The sequence below is a fragment of the Tupaia chinensis genome, unplaced genomic scaffold, assembly GCF_000334495.1.
Source record: "Tupaia chinensis unplaced genomic scaffold, TupChi_1.0 Scaffold000094_1, whole genome shotgun sequence".
Classification (NCBI taxonomy): Eukaryota; Metazoa; Chordata; class Mammalia; order Scandentia; family Tupaiidae; genus Tupaia; species Tupaia belangeri.
This window is the reverse complement of record NW_006159556.1, coordinates 2,860,123-2,877,861: the sequence shown is the minus strand read 5'-3', so window position 1 is coordinate 2,877,861 and position 17,739 is coordinate 2,860,123. Positions and strand designations below refer to the sequence as shown.

General features: G+C 44.9%; 1 protein-coding gene across 1 annotated transcript in view; it reads left to right on the top strand.

Annotated features, from left to right (window-relative positions):
- HERC5 (HECT and RLD domain containing E3 ubiquitin protein ligase 5) overlaps positions 1 to 7,709 on the top strand; it is a gene marked incomplete at its 5' end in the record, with an annotated part of 40,928 nt that extends 33,219 nt beyond the window's left edge. Inside the window, 3 exon segments of the mRNA XM_006143289.3 lie at positions 1,248 to 1,431; positions 1,768 to 1,870; positions 7,413 to 7,709. Coding sequence (XP_006143351.2) covers positions 1,248 to 1,431; positions 1,768 to 1,870; positions 7,413 to 7,618 — 493 coding nt within the window.
- Positions 7,710 to 17,739: the final 10,030 nt, after the last annotated feature.

The window sequence follows — 17,739 nt, the reverse complement described above, 5'->3', positions numbered from 1 at the left end:
ACTTAAACTGCAGTCGGCGAGGTGGAAATCTAGCGCCTTAACCCCCATACCTCCTGGCTCCTATTATGTTCCATGAAAAAAATCCTTCCTATCCCCAAACCATAAATATATTCCTCTGTATTTTCTGTTTTATTGTTTTATTTCTCACATGTAGACTGTCAGTGCACCTGTAATGGATATTTTTTAAATGCCAGGGCAAGTGCATGCACACACATGCAGGAAAGCGTGCACATGCAAGAATGAGCATTACCCGGTGGGGCTGGACACACCACAGACCTCTTTCCTTCCTTTCTCCATCCCACCGTACCCTGGGCACGTGTGTGCAGGTGTGTTTTTCAAGTTGATATGACTAGGACCCAAGTCCTGGTTGGCCATGTGAGATTTCACTTCCTCTGCACAAGCTTACCTGCTGCATCACAGGGCAGGTACATCGGCAAACGCCTCAGAGGAAAAACTGCGAGAGAAATGTTGTGCTCGCCTCAGGAAGCTTCCCTTTCTACGTGGTGGTCATCTCTTCAGTCTTCACCGAGATTTGGAGATTTCTTGAGCCATAGTGTTTCCAACATTGAATCTGACCTTTCTGACTCTCAGTAGGAGCACTCGTCTGCCATAAGCTGCTGCTTCCTAGATAGAAATGGAAATCTGCTCTTCATTGGGGTTGAACTACCAGTAATAGTAGTTGCTTAATGTAACAAGTTCGTTTTTTTTTAAAACGAATGATTTTAATGAACATTTATTTATTTATTAATTTAATTTAATGTGATCAGAGTGGGAAAAAGTGAGAGGGCAAGTGCAAGAGGGAAAGTGAAAAAACAAGCCTCCAGGTCCGGGACTCGAACCATAGTCAGCCATGTGGGAGTCCAGCACCCTAACCACCATGCCACTTGCTGGCCCTGCTGTGACAAGTTCTGATAATTCACACAAGTACTAAACATGAACTTTATGCCATCTCTGGGGCCTGTTCCCCACAGATGAATCACTGATAGCAATTCATTTTTGATGATTCCAAACTTTTACTGTTTATAAAAGTTGACTTTCTTTACAGTATCTGTTTCTTAATGACACTGTTTATACTGTAAGAATCTGGCTATGACAGTTAAATTAGATGTTATATGTAGAGTAACCATAACACTGTGGCACACGGTATGTACTCAGTAACTGTTGGTGTGCTAGCTTTGCATTTCATCTCCCAAGCATTTTGTTCAGGGTATTGTAGTCAGTGGAAATTATTTATTGTTTTATTACAGGAGAGACTATGTTTCGAAGTATGTCGATTACATCTTCAACATCTCTGTCAAGGGGGTTTATGAAGAATTTCAGAGAGGATTTTATAAAGTGTGTGACAAGGAGATTATCAAATTTTTCTATCCCGAAGAACTGAAGGACGTGATTGTTGGCAATACAGATTATGACTGGGAAACATTTGAAAAGGTACATCATAAAGAATAAGTTGATTGAGGGGCTAGCAGGTGGCGTAGTGGTTGTGGCACTGGACTCCCACATAGCCAACCGCAGTTCGAGTCCTGGATTTGGTGGCTCAAAACTCAAGCTGGACACGTGGGTGTGTGTGCCCAAAATTCAGAGAGGAGAATGGAGAAGGGATTGTGGCATGGCCATCCATCCCCCGGGAGGTAGTTCTCATGTTCTCTGTCCCTTTGTGTTTGGTGAGTGCATGCACCCAGTTGCAAAAATCTCTGTTAAAAAAAAATGAGTTGATTGAATACAATTTTCCTTCCTATTTCTTAAGTAATTTTTGTGTTCTTCTAGAATGCATGCTATGAACAAGGATACAATAGTTCCCATCCCACCATAGTGATGTTTTGGGAAGCTTTACACAAATTGACTCTGGAGGAAAAGAAAAAGTTCCTTGGTAAGTATTACGTCAAGTAATTGATGTATAATCTTTTTTAAAATCTGCTATAGGGCATGTGCACTCACCAGAAAGAGACAGAGAGAGAAGAAAAGTGAGAAACCACTCTCCAGAAGGAATGACCATCCCACAATCCCTTCTCCATTCTCCTCTCAGTATTCTTGTCACCTGTATACATGCACCTCGTGTTTTTCAAGCTGCTAGGACCAGGCCTCACATCAGGTATTAGGTTATGTGGGATCCAGCTGCCTTAACCACCATGCTGCTAACTGGCCCTAGGTCTCTAGTCATATGCCCTTTATTTTTTTACAAGTGTTGTGTGTGTGTGTTTCATGACAGAGAGCAATAGAGAAGTTCCCTGAACAGGGTCTCACACCACGCTCCCAACCAACCAGCATCATGAGGATTCATGCCTGGCACATAAGAGCCAATGAGGGGGATTGGCAGGTGGCATGGTGGTTGAAGTACTGGACTCCGACATGGCCGACCATGTAGAGTACCAGATCTGGCAGCTTGCTTTCTCACTACCCCTCTCCCCTCTCTCTCTGGTCAAAAATTAAAATAAACAATTCTTTTAAAAAAAAGCAAGTAGGAACCAAAGTCAGTCTTCCATGTGGACCCAGCAACCATCGAGTAGTGTGTACCACTGCGTGCCCCTCGCAGCAGATCATACACGGTCTCAGAGCCTCTCCTAGTCCAGCTAAAGGTCCTCTGTACCCCTGTATCAGAAAGCAATAGGGGGGACCAGCAGTTAGCATAATGGCTATGTCGCTGGACTCCCTTTGTAGTCAACCGCGGTTCGCGTCCTGGACCCGGTGGCTTAAAAACTCATGCCGAGCATGTGTGCGTGCGTGCCCAAGATCCCAAGAGGAGAATGGAGGAGAAGGGATTGCGGCATGGCCATCCCCCCTGGGAGGTGATTTCTCACTTTCTGTCTCTCCGGCATGGCCCCCTGGGAGGTGATTTCTCACTTTCTGTCTCTCTGTCTGTCTCTGTCTGTCTGGTGAGCGCACGTGCCCTATAGCAAAAAAAAAAAAAGCAACAGGGCAGCAGTAAAGCTCTGTGCATATGCAGCCAGACCCCGCCCCGCCAACCGCAGTTCACATCCTGGCCCCAGCATCTTGAAACACTCTCCAGGCTTGGTGCGTGCGTGCCCCAAATCTCAGGGGGCTGGAGAGGTGGACAGGGGCTGGCAGCATGACCAGGCCTCTAGCAGAGTGCTTGCTCTCTCTCATGGTCTTGTTCTCCTCCTTACCGGCATTCTTGCCTTCTGGCACTTGGAAAAAAAATTCCAAAAATAGCCACATGGTCATCGGAGACCTTTTCCTGTGTGGTTTCATCCCTGCGTATTGCTTTTTTCTTTTTCTTCCTTTCTTCATCCACGCTAAATACACACTTCTGTGTTCCCTGTCGTAATTCAGTTATCCAGGCCTTGTGGGATTAGTCAAGGTATTTTATTTGACTAATTTTCACCGTTGCTAGATTCTTATTACTGTTGGGTCGTCAGAAAAGTCAACGCCTATTTGACATCATGACTTCTATGACCTAGCAGGTCTGCTGTTACTGTACGTGCTGTTGTACCTGTGTCTTCAGGTCTGTTTTACCTCTTTCCACATTTCGATCTCTATTAAATACTTACCTGGTGGTTTTCCCGAGACTGGCTTAATGATTTTTTCTCTCATTTTCTATTTTTTTTCTTCGATGCCAGAGGGCACATATGAAAGAGCACCCATGCCCCCCAGCGAGGCTGGTCTACCTTGGTTCTCCCCTCCCCCCTTGGCTCTCCATCCCATCAGGATTCTTAGCAGACTTGCACCCAGCGTGTTTTTCAGGTTGCCGGGGCCAGGACTCGAGCCCCTGGGAACTTGTGGGATCTGGCCTTTTCTGTGCAGCACCTGACCTCTGTACCATGGGGCCAGCCTGCTCCACTTTCTTACATACACATTTGCCTTGTTTTTCTAACCTGCGTGTTAGAAGACACTGGGTTGTCCGAAAAGTCATGATGTGCGTTTTCTGTTTTTCTATGCAAGAAATGGTCATGACTTCTCCGATGACCCGGTATTAGGATGTACACAGAAGCCCATCCTACCTTTCCAGTCTTCACTCGTAGCAGGAACCCTCGTGCCAAACGGTCCCGTCGTCTGTGCATGCCAGGGCTCACTGCGTACCTTCCCACTCCAGGCTTCCTCGGGCTTCTTCCTCTGCCTCCAATGTCACCCACCTCCTGCAGCCTCTGAAACCTTCCTCTCCTTGAAGATGTGGCGTTAATTCTTAACTCTTGGTCCTTTCCTGCCATGCCAGTCTGACTCGCTTCCTCTGCTTGGAGGTGCTTAACTCCATGGTATCTTTCCTTACTATCTTATACCATAAACATTTTTTATTTTTTTTCCTTCTTTTTAAAAAATCTTTTTTATTGCTGGGGGAGTGTGTGCTCATGAGAAAGAGAACCCCCCCAGTGGGGGCTTAGTTTACTGCAGTCCTTTTTCCTCCATCCCGCTGTCCCGGCAGGATTTGGGGCATGCGTGCACACGTGCACCTGCCATCTTAGACATTTTCTTGCTGTGTGTCCTCTTCTGCACAAGACGGATACTCCCAGCCAGATGTTAAGCTGTTGGAGGGTGGTGACTGTGTGTCAGTTGTGTTCTTCTAGAATGCATGCTATGAACAAGGATACAATAGTTCCCATCCCACCATAGTGATGTTTTGGGAAGCTTTACACAAATTGACTCTGGAGGAAAAGAAAAAGTTCCTTGGTAAGTATTACGTCAAGTAATTGATGTATAATCTTTTTTAAAATCTGCTATAGGGCATGTGCACTCACCAGAAAGAGACAGAGAGAGAAGAAAAGTGAGAAACCACTCTCCAGAAGGAATGACCATCCCACAATCCCTTCTCCATTCTCCTCTCAGTATTCTTGTCACCTGTATACATGCACCTCGTGTTTTTCAAGCTGCTAGGACCAGGCCTCACATCAGGTATTAGGTTATGTGGGATCCAGCTGCCTTAACCACCATGCTGCTAACTGGCCCTAGGTCTCTAGTCATATGCCCTTTATTTTTTTACAAGTGTTGTGTGTGTGTGTTTCATGACAGAGAGCAATAGAGAAGTTCCCTGAACAGGGTCTCACACCACGCTCCCAACCAACCAGCATCATGAGGATTCATGCCTGGCACATAAGAGCCAATGAGGGGGATTGGCAGGTGGCATGGTGGTTGAAGTACTGGACTCCGACATGGCCGACCATGTAGAGTACCAGATCTGGCAGCTTGCTTTCTCACTACCCCTCTCCCCTCTCTCTCTGGTCAAAAATTAAAATAAACAATTCTTTTAAAAAAAAGCAAGTAGGAACCAAAGTCACAGTCTTCCATGTGGACCCAGCAACCATCGAGTAGTGTGTACCACTGCTCCACCAAAACCAGCGTCTTTTCAGGAAGATAAAAATCTTGTTTGTGACAGGTGCCACTCGCAGCAGATCATACACGGTCTCAGAGCCTCTCCTAGTCCAGCTAAAGGTCCTCTGTACCCCTGTATCAGAAAGCAATAGGGGGGACCAGCAGTTAGCATAATGGCTATGTCGCTGGACTCCCTTTGTAGTCAACCGCGGTTCGCGTCCTGGACCCGGTGGCTTAAAAACTCATGCCGAGCATGTGTGCGTGCGTGCCCAAGATCCCAAGAGGAGAATGGAGGAGAAGGGATTGCGGCATGGCCATCCCCCCTGGGAGGTGATTTCTCACTTTCTGTCTCTCTGTCTGTCTCTGTCTGTCTGGTGAGCGCACGTGCCCTATAGCAAAAATCTCTTCCAAAAAAAAAAAAGCAACAGGGCAGCAGTAAAGCTCTGTGCATATGCAGCCAGACCCCGCCCCGCCAACCGCAGTTCACATCCTGGCCCCAGCATCTTGAAACACTCTCCAGGCTTGGTGCGTGCGTGCCCCAAATCTCAGGGGGCTGGAGAGGTGGACAGGGGCTGGCAGCATGACCAGGCCTCTAGCAGAGTGCTTGCTCTCTCTCATGGTCTTGTTCTCCTCCTTACCGGCATTCTTGCCTTCTGGCACTTGGAAAAAAAATTCCAAAAATAGCCACATGGTCATCGGAGACCTTTTCCTGTGTGGTTTCATCCCTGCGTATTGCTTTTTTCTTTTTCTTCCTTTCTTCATCCACGCTAAATACACACTTCTGTGTTCCCTGTCGTAATTCAGTTATCCAGGCCTTGTGGGATTAGTCAAGGTATTTTATTTGACTAATTTTCACCGTTGCTAGATTCTTATTACTGTTGGGTCGTCAGAAAAGTCAACGCCTATTTGACATCATGACTTCTATGACCTAGCAGGTCTGCTGTTACTGTACGTGCTGTTGTACCTGTGTCTTCAGGTCTGTTTTACCTCTTTCCACATTTCGATCTCTATTAAATACTTACCTGGTGGTTTTCCCGAGACTGGCTTAATGATTTTTTCTCTCATTTTCTATTTTTTTTCTTCGATGCCAGAGGGCACATATGAAAGAGCACCCATGCCCCCCAGCGAGGCTGGTCTACCTTGGTTCTCCCCTCCCCCCTTGGCTCTCCATCCCATCAGGATTCTTAGCAGACTTGCACCCAGCGTGTTTTTCAGGTTGCCGGGGCCAGGACTCGAGCCCCTGGGAACTTGTGGGATCTGGCCTTTTCTGTGCAGCACCTGACCTCTGTACCATGGGGCCAGCCTGCTCCACTTTCTTACATACACATTTGCCTTGTTTTTCTAACCTGCGTGTTAGAAGACACTGGGTTGTCCGAAAAGTCATGATGTGCGTTTTCTGTTTTTCTATGCAAGAAATGGTCATGACTTCTCCGATGACCCGGTATTAGGATGTACACAGAAGCCCATCCTACCTTTCCAGTCTTCACTCGTAGCAGGAACCCTCGTGCCAAACGGTCCCGTCGTCTGTGCATGCCAGGGCTCACTGCGTACCTTCCCACTCCAGGCTTCCTCGGGCTTCTTCCTCTGCCTCCAATGTCACCCACCTCCTGCAGCCTCTGAAACCTTCCTCTCCTTGAAGATGTGGCGTTAATTCTTAACTCTTGGTCCTTTCCTGCCATGCCAGTCTGACTCGCTTCCTCTGCTTGGAGGTGCTTAACTCCATGGTATCTTTCCTTACTATCTTATACCATAAACATTTTTTATTTTTTTTCCTTCTTTTTAAAAAATCTTTTTTATTGCTGGGGGAGTGTGTGCTCATGAGAAAGAGAACCCCCCCAGTGGGGGCTTAGTTTACTGCAGTCCTTTTTCCTCCATCCCGCTGTCCCGGCAGGATTTGGGGCATGCGTGCACACGTGCACCTGCCATCTTAGACATTTTCTTGCTGTGTGTCCTCTTCTGCACAAGACGGATACTCCCAGCCAGATGTTAAGCTGTTGGAGGGTGGTGACTGTGTGTCAGTCCTCGCATGGTCCCCAGTGCAGGACTGCATGTGGGCTCTCAGAGTGTTTTGAATCTATAGATTTTCTTTCTCTAAAATGACTTTGGTTTCAGTGTGAAACAGATAACCCAATTTTATTCTTCTTTTTTAGTATTTCTTACAGGAACTGACAGAATACAAATAAAAGATGTAAAGGACATGAAAATAACATTTTGCTGTCCTGCACACTTGAATGAGAGAGATCCCATAAGAGCACAGACATGTTTTAGTATCCTCTACCTTCCCAAGTACTCCACGATGGAAAGGGTGGAAGAAGCACTTCAGGCTGCCATCAACAACAACAGAGGGTTTGGCTGAGCCCCGTCACGTTCTCGGCCTCTGTTTGGAAGTACTTTTAGGAGCAAATTCAGTAATTCAAAAATGAACATAAAACGTCTTCTTCACTGTTCAGTGTGTTTGCCTACTCTTTTAGAATTACTGCATGTAAGATGTATCAGTAATGATACAGAAAAGGCTTTATTTCTCTCTTTTTTTAGGTTCTTGCCATAGGGTGCGTGTGCACACTGGGGAGAGACAAGAAACAGGGAGAGGAAAGGTGAGCAGTTACCCTGCCTCTCCCCAGGGAGGATGGCCATGCTGCAGTCCTTTCTCCATTCTCTTGGGATTTGGGGCATGCATGCATATACGCCCGGCATGATTTTCAAGCCACCAGGCCTGGGGCGCAAACCATTGTCCCTGTGGAGTCCAGGGCCTTAACCTCTAGGCCACCTGTTGCCCTGAGATTGTATTTCTCTTTCTTTTTTTTTTTATTTTTTAAGAATTATTTATTTATTATTATTATTAATATTATTTTTCACATGAGTTTTGCCAGAGAAAGAGAGAGAGGGAGAGTGAGAAAGCAAGCTGCCAGGTCCAGGACTCAAACCATGGCCAGCCATGTGAGAATTCCAGCACCTTCACCACCATGCCACCTGCTGGCCCCCTGAGACTGTATTTATGACCTACATTTGTATCTTACATTTGTATCTTTTGTCCTACAAGGATATTCTTTAGCTTAGATTTTTTTTAAAGAGAGATTTTTGCTATAGGGTGTGTGTGTGCTCACCAGAGACAGACAGAAAGCGAGAAATCACCCCCAGTGCGGATGGCCACGCTGCAGTCTCTCCTCGTTTCCTCTCAGGGTTTTGGGCACACACACATGCACCTGGCATGAGTTTCAAGCCTCCGGATCCAGGGACTACATAAAAGTCTAGTGACAACCCTTACACCCTCTGCTGGTCCTGATTTTTTTTTTTTTTTTTTAAAAGCTCATGTTTGACGCAGCTTACTTTTAATCTCCTTTTTTTTTTTCACATGAGTTTTGCCAGAGAAAGATAGAGAGAGAGGGAGAGTGAGAAAGCAAGCTGCCAGGTCCAGGACTCAAACCATGGCCAACCATGTGGGAATTCCAGCACCTTAACCACCATGCCACCTGCTGGCCCCCTGAGACTGTATTTATGACATACATAGATCCTATGTGGTGGCAGTGGCATTTCAACAATTAACCGTAAATTTCCCAGCCTCCTTAAAGGTAGGGACAGATAGAGAATGTGAACATCACTAGGAGAAACTTTTGAGGAAGCTTTTTGAAGAGATCCTTTTTGCTTGCTTTATTCTTGTCTGTAACAGGCATGACAGAGCTTCAGCTTCTATTTTCTGATCATTAGGGAAACGCCAAGAGCAGAAATCTTGTCCCTAAATTTATTTTTAACATCTATTCATTTTAGTTATTTGTTGTGATTTTCAAGCTGCTGGGTCTGGGACTTGAACTGCAGTTAGCCATGTAGGAATCTAGTGCCTTAATCACCCTGCCACTTCCTGGCCTGTTCCTAAAATTCTTAACCTTGATGGTCACATGCTACCTAACATACTACCTAAAACTGTACATTTTGTGATGGGAGTTCATTTTTTTATGATAAAGTCTGTTAACGGTATTCTTTACTGATACAAATACAAAGAATTAAAAGTGATAGTGTAGGGCTATCAGGTGGCGTGGTGGCTAAAGCACTGGATCCCACGTTGCCAACTCAGCGGTTCGAGTCCTGGCAGCTTGAAAAACGTGTGTGCATGAATGCCCCAAATTCTGGGAGAAGGATGGAGGAGGAAGGATTACAGCAGATTTCTTACTTTACCTCTCTCTGCCAAGCACATATACCCTACAGCAAAATAAATAAATAAATAAATAAAATTCTAAATTCTCTTTTGTTGTAGATTTCCCCTTTCTCTGCTTCCCACCTGCACCGTCCCCCTCCCACCCTGCAGTTTTGTGTTTTCTGGGAAGACCAGCTATGGTGCTTACCAGCTGCACAAATGTGGAGCCCTGATTGCTTAGCACCATCGGATGGGTCCCCAGACCCGCGTACAGCCTCAGCTGCATCGCCCCCAGGGCCCTGTGTTTGCCGTGGCCTTCGTGTTTACTATTTCCATTTCTTGAATGCTCACGTCTCCTGTTTTCACACCTTTTACTTCCGCCGGGAACCCTTCCCATTCCGTTTCCAGCCTTTCATTGCCTCTTTCAGTTCTTTCTCTCCCTCAGTAAGTTATTCCCACTTACGTTTTAGGGTTCACATCAGCTGTCATGGCATTCCGGGAGACGTCTAGTAGATGTCCGTGGGGTATGGCTGCCAATCACAGCATTTCACCAAGTGCAGTCCACTTTTTGAGTTCTTCGTTGCCATTGTTCCCTGAGTTAGAAGTGCCACCTAGTGGCACATGCAGGACACTGCAAACACCTCCACGTGGGCCGTTTCAGTAAGGGACACAACTTGGAAAAGTGGATGGGCCTTTCTCCCCAGCACTAAGCTTAGTCGTGAGGATCAACTATGGCTGTGGGCAGTGCCAGGTAAGGTCATGGTCTTCTGCTTCCCTTGAAACTCCCACCTGGTCTGGAATAGGTATCATTTCCATCTTGCAGATGCAACCTGAAGTTCAAGGGACCTCCTTGAAAGCCCCTTTGCAGGAATGGAAGAAAATAAAGAGGGAGGTCATGACTGATCCTCTTCCCTCAGTAAGAAGTTCTCATTTATCACTTAAGAGTGGTGGGAAGGATCTTATTCATGAGGTGGTTGAAGATGACCTCTGTCAGTGATGCAGTTGAGGACATGCAAGAAGATGGTTTTTGTTTTATTTATTTATTATTTTTTTTTTTTTTTAAGAATTTTGTCATAGGGTGTGTGTGCTTGCTGGAGAGAGAATGAAAGTGAGAAATCATTCCCCAGGGTGATGACCTTGTTGCAGTCCCTTCTCCTGGGATGTTAAGCATGCACTCACATGCACCCCATGTGATTTTTAAGCCTCCAGGTCCAGGACTTTAACCTCCAGGTTGGCCATGTGGGAGCCCAGTCCCTTAATCACTGTGCCACCTGCTGGTCCCAGAAGATGATCTCTTAAAGGACTCTAAGGGTACCCAGGCATCATGAAGTCAGCCCACTACTGAGGAAGAAAGTGGGGAAGAGTTCCAGTTAGTGAAGGATAAGACAGACTTCCTCATGGAGGACTTCCAGTGCAGAGGTGGGAGGGAGTGGGGCCAGTGTCGTGGTGTGTGGCACGAGCTGTCATGGGAAGCCCGTAGAGATGGGAGGATATTCCTGTGAATTCAGGTTACAACCTAGTATCTTCTGCTCGCTCTACACACAGCTTTGCTCACACCTGCTCCCTAGGTGCTGTCAATAGCTGATGTGCTGTCCGTTATCGGCCCCAAATACAGCAGAGTACAGTTTTGACAGTTGCTCTGCCCATCAGTTCAGATAGGAAGCTGCAATGATTTGCTGAAGAAGGACTTGTTAAAGAATCCCCAGGAAATAGTGTAGCATCTGAAAGGGTCGTTGAAAGTAGCACATGTGATAGACAAAATTTAGAAAGCTTAAGTGAGGCCTGCATTCCACTTTGGGCCACACCTCCAACCCTAAAGTGACTTGGAACCACTGAGCCTCAGGCTGGGCATTTAGGCATGCCCCCCACCATAGTAGCTTTATTGAGATAAAATCCACACCGCCTTCAATTCAGCCTTATAAAGTGTACAGCTTGATGGTGTTTCTAGTATATTCACAGAATTGTGGAACTATTATAATACATTTTAGAATACTCAAAGAGACACCTGATTTTGTACCTTCAGCCATAACTCCACAATCTCCCCTTTCTTGTAGCCTAGGCAACTACTAATGCAGGGTCTGTTTCTATAGATGTGCCATATTGGATGTTTGATATAAAATACAAACAATATGTGCTCTTTTGGAACTAGCTTCTTTTTGCTTAGCAAAATGTTTCCAAGGTCCATCCATGTTGTTGCATATATCCACACATACTTCATTCCTTTTTATTGCCAAATAGTTCATTGTATTCCTACCTCATTTTCATGGATATTTGGGTTGCTTCTACTTTTTGGCCGTTAAGGATGACACTGTGGGGCCAGCAGGTGGCGTGGCGGTTAAGGGCACTGGACTCCCACACGGCCAACCCTGGTTTGAGTCACAGACCTGGCGGCTTGCTTTCTCACTTTCCTTCTCTTTCTCTCTCTCTGTCCCTCTCTGGTCAAATTAAAATAAATAAACTAAAATAATTCTTAAAAATTAAAAAGATGCTGTGGGACCAGCAGATGGCGTAGTGGTTATGTTGCTGGACCCCCACATGGCCAACCGCGGTTTGAGTCTTGGAACTGGTGAGGTAAAAATCATGCCGGGCATGTGTACCTGTGTGTCCAAGGTCCCAGTAGAACAAAGAAGGGACTGCGACATGGCCATCACCCCCGGGCGATGATTTCTCACTTTCCCTCTCGGTTTCTGTCTCTCTCCTGCGAGTGCACACACCCTAAGGCAAAAACCTCTAGGGGGAAAAAAAATGCTGCTGTTAATAGTCATGCAAGTTACTGTGTAGACATGAATTTTCACTTATCTCAAGAATGCACCCAGGAATGAAAAGGCTGGACCCTGCTGTTTTCCAAAGACGTTGTAGCACTTTACATTCTAACCGGCAGTATGTGAGGGCTACAGGATATTTTAAAACCTCTCATCTGGGGAACCAGCAGTTAGCGTAATGGCTATGTTGCTGGACTCCCACGTAGTCGACTGCGGTTTGTGTCCCGGACCCGGTGGCTTAAAACTCACACCGGGCGCGTGTGCGTGCGTGCCCAAGATCCCGAGATAATGGAGGAGAAGGGACTGCGGCGTGACCATCCCCCCTGGGGGGTGATTTCTTGCTTTCTGTCTCTATGTCTCTCTCTGTCTGTCTGGTGAGCGCACGCGCCCTACAGTGAAAATCTCTCAAAAAAAAAAAAAAAACTCTCATCTGTTCCTAGAGTGCCAGTAAGATACAAGAACATTACTTTTATATAGCTCTATTCCTTTTTCTGTTTCTGTGATTATTCTTACGCATATCACATTTGTGTGAGGTAAACCCAACACTTGTTAAAGTGACCATTTAATTTGATGTGTCTTAAGGAAACAGAAAAGAGAGTAGTAAATACGTACAGCATTAGTTATATGAGCTTTCTTACCTTTTCTGGTTGTCCTCACGTGTTCCTGTGTATTCAAGTTACTATCTAGTATCGGTTTCTTACTCCACATACACCCACTTCCTGTTGCTGTCAGCAACAAATACGCTGTTACAGGCCCCCAGGTACCGCTATGTACATATGGTTCTACAGTTGCTCTGCAAATTAGTTAAGAAAGGAGAAATGTGCATTAGACTTTGTATAATTACATCAGTACCTTTACAGTGCTGGTGGCCTGCACCTCCCAGGAGACACCATAACCTCTGAGGAGGAACTGGGGGCTGGGGAGGACATTCCAGGGTAGCCGCCACTCTGGGGTGGGAGAGGGGAGGAATGAAGTAGTTGACGGAGCAAATGCCAATTCCTTGTTCTTACCAGGTTTTAGTAGGTTTTCTTATACGTTCCATTTGCTCTGTGCCCTTGGACCATTCCCAGACCTTACGTGTGGTTTTACAATGTTAACGTCAGGCGTGGCTTACCAGGGAACAGGCCGTAGACCTCACATTGCCATCTGCCAGTTCTACAAGCCCTTTGCTATGCAACAAGTCTGACCGCAGTCATTATCCTTTAGTTCTTCACAAAGTACTTTCATATATAAAATTTAATTTGATCCTTGCAACCTTATGAAACAGAATTTTGAGCCCTGAAAATGAGGTCCAAAGATATTAAGTAACTTGGCTGAAGTTATAAGGCTGTTTACATAGGAGGTACTTACTGAGTGCTCTGTGCAAAGCATCTGATAACAGGAACAAGAGCTTACTGTCTACACAGGAGGCAAAACAGACAATTACGGTGCAAGGTTAAACACTGGAATAAAACAAAGAGTACCTAGTCCAGTCTTGAATAACATTTAGAACCTAAGCATTTCGATTCTTAATGGGTTTTCTTAAAAAGAATGAATTTGCTTACTATAAATATACAGGTTACACAGTAAGAAAACAGACTGAAGCCAAATAGATGATTTGCATTTTAGTCCAACCATCAGCTGTCTTACCTTGGGTCAGTCACTTTCTGTGCTTCAGTTCCTCATCAGTGACGCTAACATGACTTAGCCCTTAGGGGTAAGATTAGACTGTGTGTACTGGGGTAGTCTGTATTACACAAGTGATTGCTCTATAAATTGTACTAGTAAAAGAATGGAGTTAAACACCGAACTCCCCCGGACGCATGCTTGTTCACTTTCTCCAAAATGTTAAAATGCTTAACTACCAAAAGTGAAGTCCCCCTCTCAGGACACAGTACTTTTCAGTAAAATTGTTTCATTTACACTGACTAGTCCCCAGTTGGTTAAACGTGAGATTTAGGGTTAATTAAAAATGACTCATCTTCAGGAACAGGGATCCTCTATAATAGCCTTCTGGGTTACAGGGTAACTGCTGATTTTGTCAGCACATGCACTCACAGGAGACCCCCTTCCCACTTCAAGAGGAATAGTTATGCTGCAATCCCTTCTCTCTCCCTCCTTCCACGACTTTGGGCATAGCTGCATGTGTGCCCAGTATGTTTCTTAAGTGGCTGGGTCTCTAGTGGAACCATGGGTCCAATCATGTGGAATCTAGCTGCCTTAACCACTAGGTCACAGAACTGGCTTGCCACCGAGTCATTTTAAAATGTGATTTATTCTACAGTATACATTGAATTAATGTGCAGTAGAAAACATCTAAAATTACGTTTTAACCTTTTCTTGATGGAGAATCACTAACGTTTCTGTTAAACTTTAAGATTCTAATAAGAACCAATTAAGTTTATATTCAGTTCTTGTTTCTTTAGGTCAATTGAAACATTTATTCCCTACTTTTCAAACAGTTATGGTATCATGCTGTCAGTTCCCTTGCACAGACATAAACCAAACACTGGGCTGAGCCGCACAGAAGGTCCCAGGTTTCCAGCTGGAGACATCCCTGAGTACAGTGGCAGGTACAGGCCCATGATCTGGCGCTGGCTGGGGTGCATGCAGCATCAGGACCCCATGGGGATGCTCTCTTGCTCAGGAATTAATAAGTAAACTACAAGTAAATAACTTGAGAGCTAGTAAGGTGTTAAATGCTCACAAGCACAGTAATACTAAGTAGGTCTCCTGACTAAGGAAGGAGAATAAAATGAAAAGTGGCTCAAAATACAACTCTAAGTTCAAACAGAGCACAATCGGCTATTTGCAAGTCTTCCCACCCCCACCACGAACAGAACTAAACTTTCCTGGGAAGCGAGTCCATGTTAAGTACTAAGTACCTCTAAACAGAGCGTACATTTTTTATTTACATTATTTTCGTACTTTCCTTCACTTAGAACCACACTCTATCAACAAAGACACACAAAATTGAAAACTGATTTTTAAAATGTGTTAATATTTTATTATTAATAGAAGCATTTGATGCCAAAGAAATGAAGTTTTATAAACTTAGAATCGTTAAGTACATTAATTTCCATTTCATTGTATAGTTTTCTATCAAGCTTGGTAGGATTCATTTTTCTACAATTCCTCCAACACAGCTCCTTGGGAATTACTTCAGCCACCCCTAACCTGACTTTATCAAAGACTTGGAAGCTAAACAAATGACTAATTTTTAGATGATAATAGTCATCATATAACAATTAGGGGTATTAATCTCCAACAAGACACTTCATTGAAATGTTTCTTTGATGTAACAGTTAAATATCAGACCATTCAAAAAAAAGGGGCAGAGAAAGAAGCTTCTGCAGCTTAAGTCTCCCAGTCTTAAACCTGACAGATGCATGGCAAAATGTCTTTCCTGCAAAATAAATGGGTCTCCAGTATTCCCCTCTACTTGAGCTGTCAAAGATGCCCTAGGAAGCAGCAGTTAGGCTATGTCACTGGCCTCCCACGTAGTCGATCCTGTTCGCATCACGGACCGGTGGCTTGGCCGCTAAAGAGACCAGTGGAATAAGAACAGTCAGCGTAGGGAGAGACAGAAACATCCTTCTCCACTTACTACCCGCCACCCTGTACTGAAAGGTACTTGATTTTCAGGAAATTGAGCTGCGGTGTGTGTAATTATGAGCTAGTGCTGCTCTGTTTCTTCTTGCTTCTTATTTTGATGTGTTGTCCTGGCTGCCTGTGGTATCATGTTAGGAATCCCGTCAATGATTGGATAGGCTATTCCCAACTCGTCGTTAATCAATTCATTTGTTGTTGCTTCATATCTGAGGGGAGGAAAGAAAAACAAAATGAACTGTGGAAAACAAAATGCTTGGGAGGGCTTCATGTTCCAGTTCTTGGCAAAGAGTTAATCCAGATGTCTTTAATTCTAAATGCAGCAATGGTCAATTCAACCATTTCTTTTAGAAATCCTCTTAGTAACTAAAATAGTCCTCATTTTAGTCAGTTTCTTTCCAATTCTTTTTTTTTTTTTTTCCTTTTGGTTATAACAGAGAATTTTTATCTGAATATTCCTTCCTTCCTTTAATCAACCTCAAAACTATTCCAGTTAATTTACTACTGGAACAGAACTAGAGAGAAAAACTCAACTTTCTCATTTTAAAAATAGAAGATAAATTTAAAAAAAAACTTGACCCATTAGGAGGAAACCACTGAAAAGCGAAAATACACAAAATTAAAGTTTCACAAAGACGAAAGGACAAAAATCAAACTCTGGAAAGCAGTAAATGTGCTAGTTATACAGTTGGCTAAAAGGTAAATCAAATGATAATTTCAAGTGTTTAAGAAAACTTAGAAATATGTTCATTAGAATTCTAGAAACTAGGATACGGGATGAATATAAAAGTTGCTACCTGTCTACCACCCCAAAATAACTGTAACACTTCTGCTTTTAGTTTGTGCAATTTCTTTTTAATTTTATTTATTCTTTTATTTTTTTTTAATTTGACCAGAGAGAGAGGGAAAGTGAGAAGGCAAGCCACCAGGTCCAGGACTCCAAACCTTGGTGGACCAAGTGGGAGTGTGTCCCGCACCTTAACCACCATGCCACCTGCTGGTCCCTGCAATTTCTTTCTTCTACTTTTGTTGTTGTTGTTGCAAGGTCTCTGCTATAGGGCATATGCCCTCTCCAGAGAGAGAAAGAGAGAAATCACTGGACGGGGGGGTGCAATCCCTTCCCCTTCATTCTCCTCAGATTTGGGGCACGCACACGCCCGTGACTGGCCTGATTTTCAAGCCCAGGTTAGGGACTGGAAGCTGCTGGCCACGTGGGACCTGAGCGTTGTAACTACCACGCCACCTGCCGGCCCTTGTGCAATTTCTAATACTAGGATGGTCTATATTCAGTTTTAGTAACCTGAAACTCTAGAGCTGTTTTACCAAGAACTCAGTTAAAGAGGCTGTTTATAAAAACCAGGAGTCAACGGGAACCCACATTGCTTAAACCCAAGACTGTCCGGCGTCAGTTGTACTCGGTACTTTCACAAGAATCTGAAGGCTACTGTATTTTTTATTATTTTAATGCTTCAAACTGGTCCTGAACCCCAAGGGTTCAAAAATCTGGCAGTACATTACAATCACTTGGAGGATCTTTTAAGAAAATACGAGTATCTGGGAATCAACAGCGTAATGGCTATGTTGCTGGATTCCCATGTAGCCAACCGCGGTTCGAGTCCCAGACCTGGTGGCTTAAACTCACACCAGGCGCGTGTGCGTGCGTGCATGCCCAAGATCCCGAAAGGAGAATGGAGGAGAAGGGATTGTGGCGTGCTCATCCCCCTGAGGAGTGATTTCTCACTTTTTGTGTCTTTCTGGCGAACGCACGCACCCTATAGCAGAAAGATAAAACCTCTCCCCCCGAAAAAGAAAATACAAGCGTCAGGACCGGTCCCAGGCTTTACGCTCTGGTCCGCAGGGCTGGGGGAGCCAGTGTCCGGGAATCTGCACTTCATGTCTCCCGAAGATTGTACGGCGCAGTCCGGGGCGATCCCGAAAACCCTTCTGCCCACCTCCGCCGGAGCCCGACCCAACCCCGGAGGTGGAGGGGCTCGGCCT